General features: G+C 40.2%; 1 protein-coding gene and 1 pseudogene across 2 annotated transcripts in view; one reads left to right on the forward strand and one right to left on the reverse strand.

The window, feature by feature from the left end:
• Window positions 1–2,058: 2,058 nt before the first annotated feature.
• Window positions 2,059–11,986, reverse strand: cabp1b (calcium binding protein 1b; the record flags this gene model as incomplete). Its single annotated transcript, XM_080419479.1, has 7 exons — window positions 2,059–2,084; window positions 3,170–3,242; window positions 3,370–3,444; window positions 3,872–3,981; window positions 4,277–4,420; window positions 7,510–7,540; window positions 11,945–11,986. 7 exons carry the CDS (start codon window positions 11,984–11,986, stop codon window positions 2,059–2,061), a joined length of 501 nt encoding a protein of 166 aa, XP_080275605.1.
• Window positions 11,987–15,587: 3,601 nt separating this feature from the next.
• LOC308078895 (THUMP domain-containing protein 1-like) overlaps window positions 15,588–16,117 on the forward strand; it is a 2,112-nt pseudogene continuing 1,582 nt past the window's right edge. Inside the window, exon 1 of the transcript in view lies at window positions 15,588–15,859. The product of the transcript in view is annotated as a THUMP domain-containing protein 1-like (transcript). The remainder of the gene's footprint in view (window positions 15,860–16,117) is intronic.

Genomic DNA, 16,117 nt, shown 5'->3' on the forward strand with positions numbered 1-16,117 from the left:
CACTCACTCACTGTATGTGTGTGTGTGTGTGTGTGTGTGTGTGTGTGTGTGTGTGTGTGTGTGTGTGTGTGAACTTAACCTTCAGCACCATGGACAATGCTCTACCTCCCAGCCACTCACACATGGGTTCACACATGGAAAATCTCTCTCTCTCACACACACACACACACACACACACACACACACACACACACACACACACACACACACACACACACACACACACACACACACACACACACACACAAACACACACATACACACACACAAATGAACCATTTTTCACAGTGCTTCCTTTCCAACTTTATTATCTATTCTGCTACAAATTGCTTTGTTTGTTGCATGCATAGTTCCACACAGTTAAGACAAGTAAAATAACAAAGTACCCTATAACATTTCACTTTAGCACAATATTATATAACGTATATAGCTACCCCCATATCTGTCAAATTCACCTCCATTTAACCACGTCTCTAAAACATACACTTACTATACTAAGATCATTTTCCTGTGTTCTTTTGTATCAAATTTTTCAAAAGGTACGGTAGGCTACGTAAGTATTGCCTTGCAATGTCTCATAAGAGAATGAAAAGCCTGAAGGCAAATGGTGATTTCACATTATAGGGCTATGGAGGTGTGACTGTCTCTGAATTCAGTTTGAGTTATGTGTATTCAAACTAAAATGAAAATATGAACATTTTTACGTTTAGACTGCTCAGTAGACACCCTCACAAAAATACCATACAAATATATCTAATGAAGTTCTCTCTCAAAATATACTATCATAAAACCAGACAATACCGCTCTCACATAATCACATCCACAGAGCTATTAAAAAGGTGTGGAATAAACCTATTGCTTTCCCCCTAAAAAAATGAATATGGTGAAATAATCATTTCTGTAAGCAATAAGCTGACCATTATCCACGTGTTCATTGGGTAAGATATTTTCTTTCCATAAATATATTCTTGGAAGGCAGCCATCATGTTGCTATGTTGCAAACCACATGATTGCTACAGTACCTTATTATGAATATAGTTGTTGTACAAGTGCAACATCTAGTGGCTGAATGTTGTCTGTTGCTCCTTTAATGCTGTTGATCACTACACCTCATAAATCAAATATGCCATATCTTTTCTCTGTGTTCATGCGGAATATCATATGCAGAATCAGTAAATCATAAGTAAACAGGCCTATTGCAATTAACAAAATGACCAACTTAAATACCTCTTTCAAGAAGCTCCACATTTAACGGAGTTTGTAACACATGTAGCATTTGCTTAAAATTACATAAATATAACTCTAAAGATATCTCTGATTATAAATTAAGAAGTGCATCAGTGCTACATTACACATACTTCAATAACATACTGTAATAGCCTTGCTTTTGCCAAATTGTAACACATATAATAGATTAAGACATACAGTAGCAAACTCAAAACAATGGTGTGCCCAAAACACAAATACACAATACATATTTGATAGGATCACATGAGATAATAACATATAATCATATTCTATGTGTGCTTAAGGAGTCCACAGCATATAAGAAAAAGAATGCTGCATAAAGGAGATGCTGGCATACTACTATACACATAATAGTGACAAAGATAATGTCTTGTTACAGTCATTAACATAAAGGGCATAATATTTGAGCATTTGATCCAAATCCTATATGCCCTCCACCCAAACGGTCAACAACCACACCCACAGTATAAATGTTATCGTCACTTAATTAAAAGGAACAATGAAATCATGAATGAGGCGAGTGGTTTTATGTTGAACTCTAAAGCCTGATTTATACTTTGTTGTATGTCACACATCAACAATGAATGATTAATGTATAAATTAAGCGTAAAAGACAGCAGCATTATGATCATTAGTTGCTCTTGGCTGTGATTGTCAGCCTTTGTGCGTCAGTGTGGCAGTTTTAGGGCAGGGTTTGATATGTTTTGTCCATTGTTCAAAGGTTCAAGATTAGCTGTCTCTGTCTTTGTCCATCCTTTTCTACCTCGTACTCCAGAAAATAAACAGATGATCAGTTATGCTGTCAGGAACTCATCGAGACATCATCCTCACGAATTCTGTGAATTAAGAAAATAATAGATGTATTGTTTTACATGGTCTAAAAAATATTTAATAAGAATAGTTTAACCACACAAACCCTAGCGTACATGTTCTGGGCATATCATAATAGACGAACAATCAAATAGGTGAGCAATCATTGAAAATAGCCATTCTACAAGCTCTTTGTGCGCTTATATCGTCTATTTTTGACAAATATAATTGGTTTATAGGGAAAAAATTAGGGGGCTAAGTACAGACCCCTGTGGGACAGTCAACGAAGTACGGTGTATATAGGGTTTAGTGGTTAAATCGCAAAAAAAAACTACAAAAAGATTATTTGTGTATCCATTCTACCCTTCCAGAAATACTCTCTATTTCAGTGAAGCCATATTAACAATAGCTGTGACATAATTATCATTCATGGGTTGAATACATAAGACAAGGCATGTGAAACGGGCAGCTTTAATTTTAAGATTTGCAACATTGGCTGCTATTTTTGTCCCAGCAGGCATGCATGCTTCCCTTGTTCTCTTGGTGACATAATCCTTTGGTGTAGAGATAATCTGACAGACAGACCTATTCCCTTCATCGTTTCACCTCACTCAGTATGCTGTTAGGAATAGGATATCAACCCTGTTGGGCTTTTCCTTACACTTGTACTGTGTGTGTGTGTGTGTGTGTGTGTGTGTGTGTGTGTGTGTGTGTGTGTGTGTGTGTGTGTGTGTGTGTGTGTGTGTGTGTGTGTGTGTGTGTGTGTGTGTGTGCGTGCGTGCGGGCGGGGGTGCGCGCGTGTGTGTGTGTATGTATGCGTGTGTGCGTGTGTGTGTGCGTGTGTGTGTGTGTATGTGTGTGCGTGTGTGCGAGTGTGTGCGTGTGCAGTCAGAGAGAGGTATTTAAAGGGGAATGAAGCCCTAGGCTGCTTTTGTGTTCTGTTTTCCTGTACAGGTTAAAAACTGCTGAAGGGTAAAAACAGGGCAGGCTGACATTATAGTACACTGTGATGTAAACAATGCAGCTCCAGCGAATACATTTCATAATTATGTGTGCCAATGTGCAAGCCTTAACAATACCGTCAACTAACTGTCAGTCAATGTTCCCTCACCTTCAAAGTCCACATGCCCATCACCATTAAGGTCAATGTCCCGTAAGATGTCCTCCAGATCTCTGTGGCCAACCTACCAAAGAAAACATTTGACCGTTCACATGTTTTTACTACACCAGAGACAAAACACTAGACAGATGAGATTATTGATGGGTAGACAGTAAGGAAGATAACATAACATCTTTTCGATATGACCCTACCTGTTGTCCTAAAAGTTTTTTCATTGCCTCCCTGAGCTCTGCTGTGCTGATTTGGCCATCACCATTTGTGTCAAACTGAGACAGAGAGAAACAACAAGAGAAATAACTGCAACAATATTACAGTACCTAAGATTGGATACGTTTTTAATTTCAAGGACCCCAGTTCTGTTTTATCCTTGAGACCCCAATCTACACCGTAAAATCCACACATTAAAAGCAGCCCAAATAAAACCTAAAGAAGTTTTGGTGTAACCTAAGAAAAAGAATGTATATAATGTAATAATAATAATAATGTTAATGTAATTATAATAATAATTGTATTATTATACATAATAATGTATAATGTATAAAAAGAGAAAAAAGAAGCGCTGCCGGAATCAGTGGCTCTAATAGATAATATAAGTAATGTATGTTTTAATGCAGGGTACATATATCACAAAAATATGATATAAACATTTAAAAAAAATCATAAAACGAAAAAACATAATGCTAGAAAGATCACCTCCTTGAAAGCATCCCGCAGCTCCTTGACTCCAATCATGTCTGCTGTTTCAGCCAGAAGTTTTGGCCCCATCAACTCGACAAAGTCTTCAAAGTCAACATGTCCTCCCACTATGAGGGAGAGAAGGAAAAGTTCACATTAAGTGTTCGGTAATGTAAGGTCCATTTGGTTACATGTGTACACTCCCTTGAATCCCCTTTGGATGAGTGGTAGAATAGATGTTTGTTTTCCATTCGGGAGGTTTGAATCCAGATGGTTATATGTGCATCAGGGCTATCGGCCTTGAGATTCCCGTCTTATGTATTGACATTCTTTGAGAGGTGATTTATTTTCAGTGCCAATAAGTGGAAGTGCAAATAGTCATGCTGACAAAGAAGAACTTAACACACAAACATGATTACTCACAATTCATGTTGATCTGTTGACTCAATTCTATGAGTTCCATCTCAGTTGGCATGTAGCCCATGGTTCTCATGCAGTTTCCGAGGTCTTTGCAGCCAATAAATCCATCCTTGTCTTTGTCAAACTCTCTAAATGCTTCACGTAATTCTGAAGTGAGAAGAAAAAAGGCGTGAATGAGAGAGGTTGCCCCATAGGAAATTCTGGGGGGGAAAGTCTGTATTTTGCAATTTTGGGGTTCTCTTTTTTATTGATTGAATACTTTATTATCAGTTTGCAAAAAGTGCAGTGGTACAGTTATACAATAATGCTAAAAGGATAACACAAAAGCCCCTGGTTTCCATTGTGGTCCTATGTATTCAATTCATCAAGACATAATAAAGACAAAATACAATACTATACAAGAAGTTGTACTAGGAGCAATAAAAGTATATTCACAGAAAACAGAAAAACAGTGGGGGGGGGGGGGGGGGGTAATTTCTGGTGGCAAGCTAGAAGGTCCAGTTGAAAATGGCAGACAAGCGTTTTTGAAGGAGGGTAGGGAGTCACACGTTTTGATGGCTGGTGGTAGGGCATTCCACATTTTGGTGGCATAACAGTGGAATTAATTCATCCCCATGTTTGTGCCGGATCTAGGGGGAACGAGGTCAGTGGAGCTCGCTCTGGTGGTGTGCCCGTGGGCGTTTCTCACTCTAGTGAAGTAGTTTGACAGGTACATGTCCTCTACTCCTGAGCCATCCCACCCTAGCATAATGAGCAGGGGTTAGGTGAGTCTTAGGTGTGAGGTCTAGTAGTAGTCTGATTCGTTTGTTTTGAGAGGTCCGTAGTTTTGATTTTAGTGCCTTTGAGGTGCTAGAGTACCATGATGAGGTGCATGCATTGTCAAAATGACATTGGATGAGGGCTCCAGCTAGTGTCCTCAGTGCATTCCTACTGACCAACGAGGAGATCCTGCCCAAAAATCTTGTTCTTTGGTTAACTTTTTTGATTACTTTTGTTTTAGATTTTTATCTAAAATAAAGGTAATCTCTTCTTTCCTTGTGATAACATTGTCACCCACAGTCTGTGGCTTTACTTTAAGACCCAAAAAGAATGGATTCAGTTTTACCCAGGTGTAATGACAGTTTGTTATCAGCGAGCCATGTGCAGATTTCACCGAGCTTGGGCTAAGGGCTTTTTCAACATGCAATTTGTTCTTGTTCGAGACCAGGAGTGCTGAGTCATCCGCGAACAAGAACACATTTCAGTCACATGCTGATGTCATGTCGTTAACGAAAATTAGGAACAGTAAAGGTAAACTAGTATGCTTCCTTGAGGAACGCCGCAGCTCACTGGGAGGGGGGAGGACAGGGTTATAGTATAGTATAGTAATAGTAATAGTTTATTTTGGTCATTAGCCATGTACAAATATGACACTTGATACAACAAACAAACACAAAAACAGCACAAAACAGCTAGACCGAAAAGGTGTAGGCTGAAGCCTTAGCTTATAGTGCCTACCCTTCTTACTTTAAATAAACTATATAAATAATAATTGCAGAATCATCAATCAGTAGAAACAAAGCAAAGACAATATTTCTATTATATTTGTAAATATTAAGTTTTTTAAATGTATTAAAATAAAGTATTATATTTAATTACATATTAATTGTATACATTTTATTAAATTAGCAAATAGAGCTACACATTTTTTAATAATTTCCATATTTTTATCGCTTTTGCAGATACACATTGCTTTTTTATATTTGTTGTGGCCCTCGTTGTTTGCTCTCTTTAGCTCTGAATGCAGAATGGGAGTTGATTTTTGTGTGCTTTGTATGCTATTAGCACAGTTAAGGTATTTCATTTAAAGAGGTGGTGCCATGGTTTTGCACTTTTTCTGTTTTTCATGTGTCTATGAGGTTGATAGAACTTCATTAAGCCCCCTGGTGGTGTTTTTATGGTGTTTTATGTCTTCTCTGACTATTTTGAGTTTCTTCCTGGAGGCTGAAACCTTGAGGGTCAAACGTGCCAATAGAAAAACAGCACTTTAATGACACAGTAAAAGTATACCCTCCCCCTCCCCCTCATTATCATAACACAACAGGTGTGGGCATGAGGAGGAGGAGGGACTAGGACAGGTGGGTGGTGCTAAGGTGGTGGAGGAGGTGCTAAGGTGAGAACCAGGTATACTTAATGAACTGGAGGCGTGTCCACATAAAAACATAATTTTAACACTTTCTGTACACTTTTTTGAAAAAAATCTTCCTCCTAGTTTAACCATAATACCTGATGACTATGTTTTAGGGGGGAGGGATCACTGAAAATCACGGCACCCCGTCTTTAATAAAAAAGTGTATTAGCTGGTTCATAATAATCTGTTCTAGTTATTATTCTTATAGCTCTCTTCTGCAATATAAATATTGGGTTTATGTAATGTACGGGACTATGACAACATACTGTATGTACAGTGTCTTCTGATTTAGAATATGTTTGGTTTTATGTAATATTGCAATATTTGTTATAATTTTTATTATTTATATATTTATAAATAATAATAAATATTTATATATTTATATTTATATATACATTATTTATATGTGATTTCCAGTTAAATTTATTATACCCAAAAATGTATTTTCATGAATTCTTTCTATATCAACATCATTAATAAAACTTTCTGGCTGATGATACATTTTCCTTGTGCCAAATATCATAAACTTTGTCATTTGTCATGTCATTTACCATATTTTGTCCTACATTTGGATTATTTATAGTTATATTATTATCTTTAACAAAGTAGTTTGGATAGTCTGCTTTTGAAGTACTCTTTCTAATTATGCTATTTAATACCCTCGTATTTGTATATTAGTTTTCGTTCTGCGAGATACTTCGTCTGTTCGTATACTATCCTCTCTATAACCTTCGAGATGGAACATACTGTAGAATGGAAACAGGTGGTAGATAGCGGGATCTAATTTGCTTCCTTGTGGAAATCTTGTGGGACGTGACACTGACTGATGGAGAGATTTGCTATGTGGGCAATGATTGGAGCAATAGAGACGGCTGTGTCTCTGAGAAATCTGGAGGGGATATTGTCGTGGCCAGTAGCCTTGTTTGGTTGCAGGGCACTCAGCTTTTTAAACACATCATCAGTTGTCACCGTGGTGAGTTTAATGTCATCTTTGCATACACATAGGTTTTCGTAGAATGTTTGGATGACATGTGCTTTACACCATACAGCCCTTAATATAACATACCATCCATTTCTTCTGGCCTCAACGTTCGGTCCTGTGAAGGATCATAAAAAAAGGTTAGGATTCAAACAGCTGAAAGCAGCGCACAGAAACCAATCTCCTTGATTATTGTAAAGCAACATAGAACATAACTAGAAAGGTGTGCTCGGTAGAGTGAAAATCTCCATCTGGAGGCATGCCCTAATACTTAAAAAAGTAATCTGGCATGTTTTCATCACTAGGAAAAATGTTAAGTTACAATGTTATATTCTAATACGTTGCAATATGAGTGTATGACGCTCCAGGCTCCAATGTCAGTAAGATCCCACACATAATTCTGAGCAGATGTACAAAGTCTGATTGCAAATTCCTTGAGTCAATTATGTTTGTATCACTAGTCAATCAAAAGTTGTGATTTGCTTACTTATTATGGCTACACAAATTCACAATTAATTATACATAAAACTGAAAAGTAATTGCATGTAGGATGAGATGAACACTGCTATATCTGAAGGTGAGGTGACAGACAATGACAGCATAGTGTCAGGAAAGAGACCAGTGTATGGCAATCCCCATGAGAGCGAGAGTTAGAGAAAAGGGGGATCAAATCACCCAAAGCCTGTTATTTTCAGATCCAGCATGCTCTTTCGGCAACTCTAAGAGTCTGTTATTTACAAGACGGTGCTATAGGCTGTATTAGTTTTGGTGCAAGCTTTGCAGATCATCAACACTCTAAACTCGGTGAAAGGGACTAAGACTTACTTAACTGAGTTGAATGTGCGCAGACATTAATATTCTCATAATGTGGGGGTTTTGTGGCACTGTATGTTGTCAAGTTTATACAGTAAAAGTGTATTTTGGTGTTAATCTAACATTGGCTTGCACCAGTGAACAGAACATTTACTGCTCAACATACATGTCTGCGATTGGCTAGTTTTGATCCATAGCCTGAACAGATAATTGCCCAACAATTATATATTAAAAAGACAGTTGTCGTTGATGTTGGAGAAATAAGGTCCTTGGCGCGCATAAGGATAATATCCATAGTATAGTATAAAAATATACTGGCCTGCCTAATATTACGCAAGATTAGCTGCGGACAGACACACAAACACAGACACACAGGGCCGAACGCATGATCTCCTGGAGGAGATAGTAATTAGATACTGACATTTAAATGAAATAGCAGCAACAAATGAGATAAGATAGAAATACTGCCACATTGTTGTTAAATAAAGTGTGAGTGGTGTGTGTGCTTGAATTTGAAGTATTTGTCATTTGACAAGTAGTATGTCATTTGAAGTTTGATGGCAAGGTTTAGGGTCCTGGGGAGGAGGGAATACTAAACAGATACTCTGAACTATAAAGTAGTTTATATACGTATTCACTGTCATTGACTCAGAAAGACCCATTCTCCATCTCCATTCCCACATCCCTCAACAACAACCGTTTGAGAGCCCTTCATTGGAATGGGCAGCACAGTGGTGTCACAATGTCCCTTGTTTCTTTTCGGTTACGAGGTGCAGTCAGAGACAGGAGAGGCGAATTGCCATAAGGACAGACACATTTCTGCCATCACCATGAAGCCTATTTTATACCTTGTTGTGCAATGTTGTTGCTTGACATAAATAACAGCTTTTCAATGCAATGCAGTGTGTTTATCGCTTGAAGATCAGTTATTTATGGCAAATTACACAAATAACACTACAATAGGCTATATCACTTATTCTTTACTGCCATATTCTGCAGCAAATGTCCACATTTTAGTAGGGCAACCACATGCATGAATGCACATGCATGCATACACGCACACAAACTGACACACGCGTCAGAGGAATTCTAGGCAAATTCCCTATATAAATGTACTGTATCACTTTCTCAGTATCAATCTCTATCTTATCATAGGACCATATTGTCTGATCTTGTTTCAGCAGGGACAAAGACAATTCATTGTGCACATACTGTCGTTCACAGGTCTTACTTGTATTGCATGTACTGTATGCCTGTAATCTTGGCATGCACATGTTATTGTCTGGACTTACGTACAGCCTGACCAGCGAAGCCCTTGCGTAGAAAGATGCATGCAGGCCCCAGTACGGTGTGCATGTTGGCTCCGCTCTGGGCCAGGGCTACTAGAGGCTCAAGATAGGCCCCCCCAGAGCCCCCCTCCTCACAGGACTGCACTGCTTTGTAGCTCCTCTTCTGGTCCTTGAGCCACATCCGTGGTGGGGGTGTCAAACACATGGTGCAGGAGCAGAGACAGGGGTAGAGACCATGACTCAGTGTGTGGTCAACAACAAAGGACCAAGCATGGAGTTGGGAGTGTGGAGATCAGAGGTAAAGTCACAGACACATGTCTGTCAGTCGCAGTGCGGACTGGAGAGGTGTCGGTTCAGGATGTGAGTCCCAATGATATTCACCATCACATTCAGGCGGAGGTAGATTTAGGGGTGAGAAATTGATGCCATTGCTGCATCTGTCCCATAGAGTACATCACTATCATGCACTGCTTACATAAAGAAAATATATTTATGTAAAAATATTGTATTTATATTTTTACATCGAAGCACCTAATCATCTCACGAAATAGATATGGTATCTAGCAACAGCAATTTTTGGTTTGCCTCGATGGGACATTTCTCAGTGGCTATGAGGTTATGGCAATATTGGGGCAGCAGTGTCTCAGGTGGTAAAGTGTCTGGTTGGGAATAGTAAGGTTCCGGTTCAATTCAAAAGGTCCCCCAGGATTAGTGTCCTTGAGCAAGACACAGAACCCCAACTGCTCTCGATGAGCAGGTTCGTTTCTTGCATGGTTTCCTCTGCCGTTGGTGTGTGAATGGGTGAGTGTAATGCACATTGTAAAGTGTTTTAGATAAAGGCGCTATTTATAAATTCATATAAATTCACAATTTAACTTAGATCAGAAAGCATGGTGAGATTTGTTTGATAGATCGCTGTTATTGATTATCGAAAAGCCTTTCTGGTTTTCAAAAGTTAACCGATGATTTGCCTACAGTGTCTGGTTGTTAGAGGGTAAAAGAGGGTTTGATGACGTTGTTGATTTACCATCAAATGAAAGATTATAGCCATTCCAGGACAGTTAATAGGAATTACATGAAGACAAATTGCTTATTTGCGCTCATTTTAATAAGGCATTGTCCTGATGATATAGGACTAGAATGATGTGCTTGAATTCAGCCAGCCATTACATTATAACAGGGGGCAAAGGTCAGCCTGACAATGAACAGCCTCCATTATACAGAGAGCTACAGGTTAATTGAAAAGGAGGGAGATGTCACTTGCCATTGGACTCATCTATAAAGTCAAATGAGGTCATAATATTGCTCTCTCTAATACCACAAATGTTTTCATTGTCAGGAAAGGTATGGTCAGAGGCTGAAACATGACTTAATTTAAATTGATTTTAGATGGGAAACAATCCATAGAAAAACTATGAGCCCAAATTGCCCAATAGACAGTTTTTTAGCACAGTCTTGGGGAACACATCAACACTGTAAAAGTAAATAAAAAGAAAATGTGCAGTAGCCTATACTGTATAACAAGCAAGATGCATTTCATTCATTAAAGCGTGCGCGCGCACACGCACACACATACAAACACACACACACACACACACACACACACACACACACACACACACACACACACACACACACACACACACACACACACACACACACACACACACACACACACACACACACACACACACACACATGATATGACCTTCATAATCCATCTGTTACCTTGCCAGTCCCATAGCCAGCTCTTGCCTTACTACAGTGCCAACCGCAGGAAGGGATGCCCACAGGCTAATCTGACCAAGTGAGGCATGGACCATGGCTTTCTGAGGATATGGTACATCGAGCGAAATAATATGAAGCAACGCACGCACTAGAACTTATATAAGATGTTAAACAATATCAAGGGGTGAAGTCAAGCAAGAACGGTACTCTAGGCAGATGGCATTAAGCGTTTCTTGTCATATTTTACTTGCATATTACAGGATGTGCAGCTGCTGACAGGAATGCTGGGCTGCCTCCTTGGTACTTTACATTGAGAGCACGTTCAAGCATTCAAGCTATTGTAGCTCAAGTTTGTGAGCTACAATAAAAAAGAAAAACACGTAATAATTGCTGTCAGTTAGCCTGTTCCTCTGTTAGCAAACTTCTGTGAGTTGGATGCAACAACACAATGAGGCATAAGACTTCTCTCCCCCATGGTAAAATTGCTATAATTTCTAACAACTTGAGCCAAGGATATAGCTCAAGACGTGTAGAGTGGTCAATTCCAATTCAGATATTACACAAGCCAGGGTTGGAAAAGACCAGTCAAATAGCTCAGAGCTGGGACAGATTAGACAAACATGCACAAACATCCAAGTGAGTCAGGAATAAGGATGACCACAACCAGATCATAACCTCAGGAAGAGCCTTACCTTCTTGGAGAATCTTTTAAGCGATTTAACAGAGTTGCCCATAGTAAAATCCTTCTTGTATTATGTGTTCTCTCTAACCCTGTCTGTGTTAGTATGCCTGTGCGTGAGTGCACGTGTATGCATGTGTATTTGCATATGCATATGTTTCCAGGCATGCATGGGGTAAAGAGTGAGTAGATAGGAAAGGAAGAGACGGTTCAGTGGGTCATTGACTAAAATAATAGGGAAAAGGACAGATTAGGTGAGGGATTGAGTAAAGGGAGTACAGGAATTATAGAAAACATAGAAGGAAGGATACTCAGAGTGAGGGAAGGACACTCAGGAGCCAAGGGTATACAAGGAAAGTAATAGGTAAACAAAGAATGAAGGGAAGATCAGAGAAAAAACGATAACAGCGGGAGAGGAAACATGCATGTGGTCAAAGCAATACGCAGCAAGGCGCAAGCGCCCCAAGTAGAAATAGCAAGATTGCTTATTCATTCGCTCTCCATCCTCTCTGCTTCAGTTCCGTCTCTCTCTCCCTCGCTTCCTCTGTGAGACTGTCATTCCTCTCTTTCCTTCTCTGTCTCTCTCTATCCCCCACTTTTCTCTCTCTCTCTCTCTCTCTCTCTCTCTCTCTCTCTCTCTCTCTCTTGCACATTTTACACCATGTATGAAGGGAGAATGTGACAAAGAGGCTCGTTTGGTCAAGCATATTACCTTCCCCTGAGCAAGACAGTGGAGACACTAATCCAAACACACACACACACACACACACACACACACACACACACACACACACACACACACACACACACACACACACACACACAAGCGTGCACGCGCTCACATACACTCGATTAAACTCACACGGATGTGGGGCTCTAGAGCTAAAAATATAACACTCTCTCTCTCTCTCTCTCTCTCTCTCTCTCTCTCTCTGTCATACTCCCCACTAACCCCCTGCACTGTAAAATCCTGAGTGATGAAGCTACTTATTTTAATAAATAAAACGTTGTTGTCAACAATTTGTATGGTATAGTTGTAGTATATATACTGTACGATATAAACTAGCACATCTGCAGTGGTTCGAGGTGGTCATCTTCCATTGATCAATGGTGTCGGGTAGGACACCTACTGGTTGTCCTTAAAGGTATTTGAAGCAGCAGCACGCCGGATTGGACACTAGATAGATATGCTGTTAATCAGACATTGTTGCAATTACCTCTCCCTATCGGGAGAGTGAGACAACTGATACAAAACTTACAGATTGTAGCTTTAATTCTGAGTGTGTAAAACTTGACCGTTTGGGAAGTTAAATTAAGCACTAAGGATTTTGCTGGGAACCATCTCTCTCTACAGCTACCATTACTTGAGCTTTCACACATGGATAGAGTATGTGTAAGCATGTGTGATGCTTAATTCATGCTCCGCCGTACAACGGTGTCACTCGCCAAAAATAGCAGATCTACAAGCTCACAACATGTCGCAGGTTCAACACGTTGTGAGTTTGAAGATCAGCCATTTTTTGGTGCACGACACCTTCGTGCAGCAAAGTGTAAATTGGGCTTAAGAAGGCAAAAAACATGTACAAAGTAAACACAAATGCACAAATGTACATGGAGTCACTCACACACACACACACACACACACACACACACACACACACACACACACACACACACACACACACACACACACACACACACACACAGACCGACACAAAGACAAGGTGCTTAGGTGACTGAATTCAATGGGTGTCTGTCTGTAAATTCAGCAGTTATCTGTGTAATAATAATACAAGTCACAACTTATACAGAACTCCCATGTCTACAGCATATCACCACATAGTCAAATTGGCAGTATTAATTTAACTCAGAGTACAGGTTAAAATAACACTGATGATTATACTTGTGCAAGAAGCGTATACTGTTCCCCAGGTTCTGTTCCCCACTTTCAGTAAACCCTAAGGTAAGTGAACCCGGTGAACATCGGGAACCCCCCCCGCAAAACATCTCAAATTCACTGTCATTCTCCATCCTCCTAATCGACATCATCATTTCCTTTCCCTGTTTGACCTAGTCTGTTCTGTCTTGTTTTTAACATCCATTCCGTAACATCCATTACACCAAACCCGTCTTGTATCTCTCTTTAATTCGAATTGTCTTTGTTTTTGTCTTTGCTGCTCTGCATGTGAATCATCCAGCCTCTCACCGGAGGCTCATTGTGAACTTCACAACAAATCAGACATCAGACACAGGAGCAGTCAGCTCTCATAATGTCAGCCCAGGGAGGATGCTGGCATGCAATCTCTCTCTCTCTCTCTCTCTCTCTCTCTCTCTCTCTCTCTCTCTCTCTCTCTCTCTCTCTCTCCTTGCTCTGTCTCATGCACGCACTTTGCTGGTTAAATAGTTACTTACAGTACACAGGACATATATCATGAAATGATAAAATGGCATGAATGAACGAATTTGAGATCATTGTATGAGAGTATCATTCCAATGGTCATACATTGCCATAAAGTGTATATGGATATGATACAATTTTAAATATGTATCATGCGATGGCAGTGGTACTGACACATGCCGGCAGAAAATGCAAAACAGTCACAGTTGAATATGCAAGGAAGGCAGCTAATTCTAAGAGGAAATATTAATAATTGCTTTCGCTGTTTAATGAAGATTTTGAGGTCAAAGATAATCCTGTGTGATCCTCTTCCATCAAGTGCGTTAAATGAGCTGTGAGATGTGGGAGGGGTACACGCAGGATGATTATAGTAACAGCTCGGATGCTTCTATCATGCTTTCTCTTCTCCAACCACTCAAACATGCAAGGATTCTTCATTATAGGGCTGCAACTTTCTATTATTTTTGTAGAGATTATTGTATTGATTACTTTTCCGATTAATCTAATAATCAAAAAGCGTGTTATATATATACACACAGTACAGTATACTGTATGGAATCAAATCGAATTCCAGAAATCTCTGAGTATCTGTGTCTGTCTCGTTTTTATACCCAAATATGGAGATGACTGATGTCACAGTACTGCCATCATATTATTGACATCATACATGACTGACATCATAGACTGGCCTCCAAGTATACTCCAAGATACGGGCACTGTACTAGTTACATAAAAAATCACTAGCCTACTTGGGATACTCGAACGATGCAAGTCAGGAAAGAAGCATGTAAAGAAGAAAGTTGGGACGCATACCCCACCCACTTTTGCAATACCTGTTGTACCCATCAGAGTCAAGCCCCCAGAACCGAGGGAGAATTGAAGCGCTAAAGTCATGGTGGCTGTTTCTGGTACTGCAGCTAAACACAGCTGGGGCCAGATACAGTACATGAACTAGCGAAAACGGTTTCGAGCAATGGGCTCGACTGATGAGCTTGCGTACAATCTTGCGCACAAGCATGCGCGTGGAGGTGACACTACTGCCCATGCGAGTCGACGCGGGTGATCCCCGCGACATCACCGTCAACAAACAAAAACAAAAACACAGCTGTTTCGTTAACGCGAGTCCACGAAGCAAGTAGCCAAAACAAGTATAACCGCCTACTGTAGCCAGTCAGTCACTGTCCAGGGTGTTGGTTGTCTCTTGTGTGTTAATATTTGTCACATTAACGTCCCATTTGATTGACAAAATGTCCGGAAACGTGGTAAGAAGCGCTTTGGCGGCGGCGGCCACGGTAATCAGCGGTACAAGGGGGTCTCCAGGGAGCTGGAGGTGAGCATGCAGGGGATCCTCATCATCTGCGTCATGAACAAGAGGAATTGCACCGCCGAGGCGTTCAATCTGCTTAATGAATATCTGAGCAGCTCTACAGACCCGAGAAGTTCAACGAGGGGAGTAGCAGTGAAGAAGAGTGTGATGAAGATGATGTTGAGGCAGCATTGAAAAAGCAAGTGGCTCAGCAGAATAGCCTGGTAAACCCTCCCTCCGGAAATCTCAATTCCATTTCATTTCAGGAGTGAGTCTGGCCTGATCCGCCTGTCTGCAATATTGGCTGTGCTGGAGTTGGGCGGGAGTAATACCGTTGACTGACAACCCCTTCAGCCAATGATAATTTTTCCCCTTCAGCCAATCAGCAGTTCACCAGTCTTAATGTGACGCGACGGGACTTTTGAGACAGCCATACCCAAAATGGGTTGCCTTTTTCGGGTACAATGGTGTCACTGCCCGCC

This window comes from Gymnoscopelus braueri (assembly GCF_963280865.1).
Source record: "Gymnoscopelus braueri genome assembly, chromosome: 22".
Lineage (NCBI taxonomy): Eukaryota > Metazoa > Chordata > Actinopteri > Myctophiformes > Myctophidae > Gymnoscopelus > Gymnoscopelus braueri.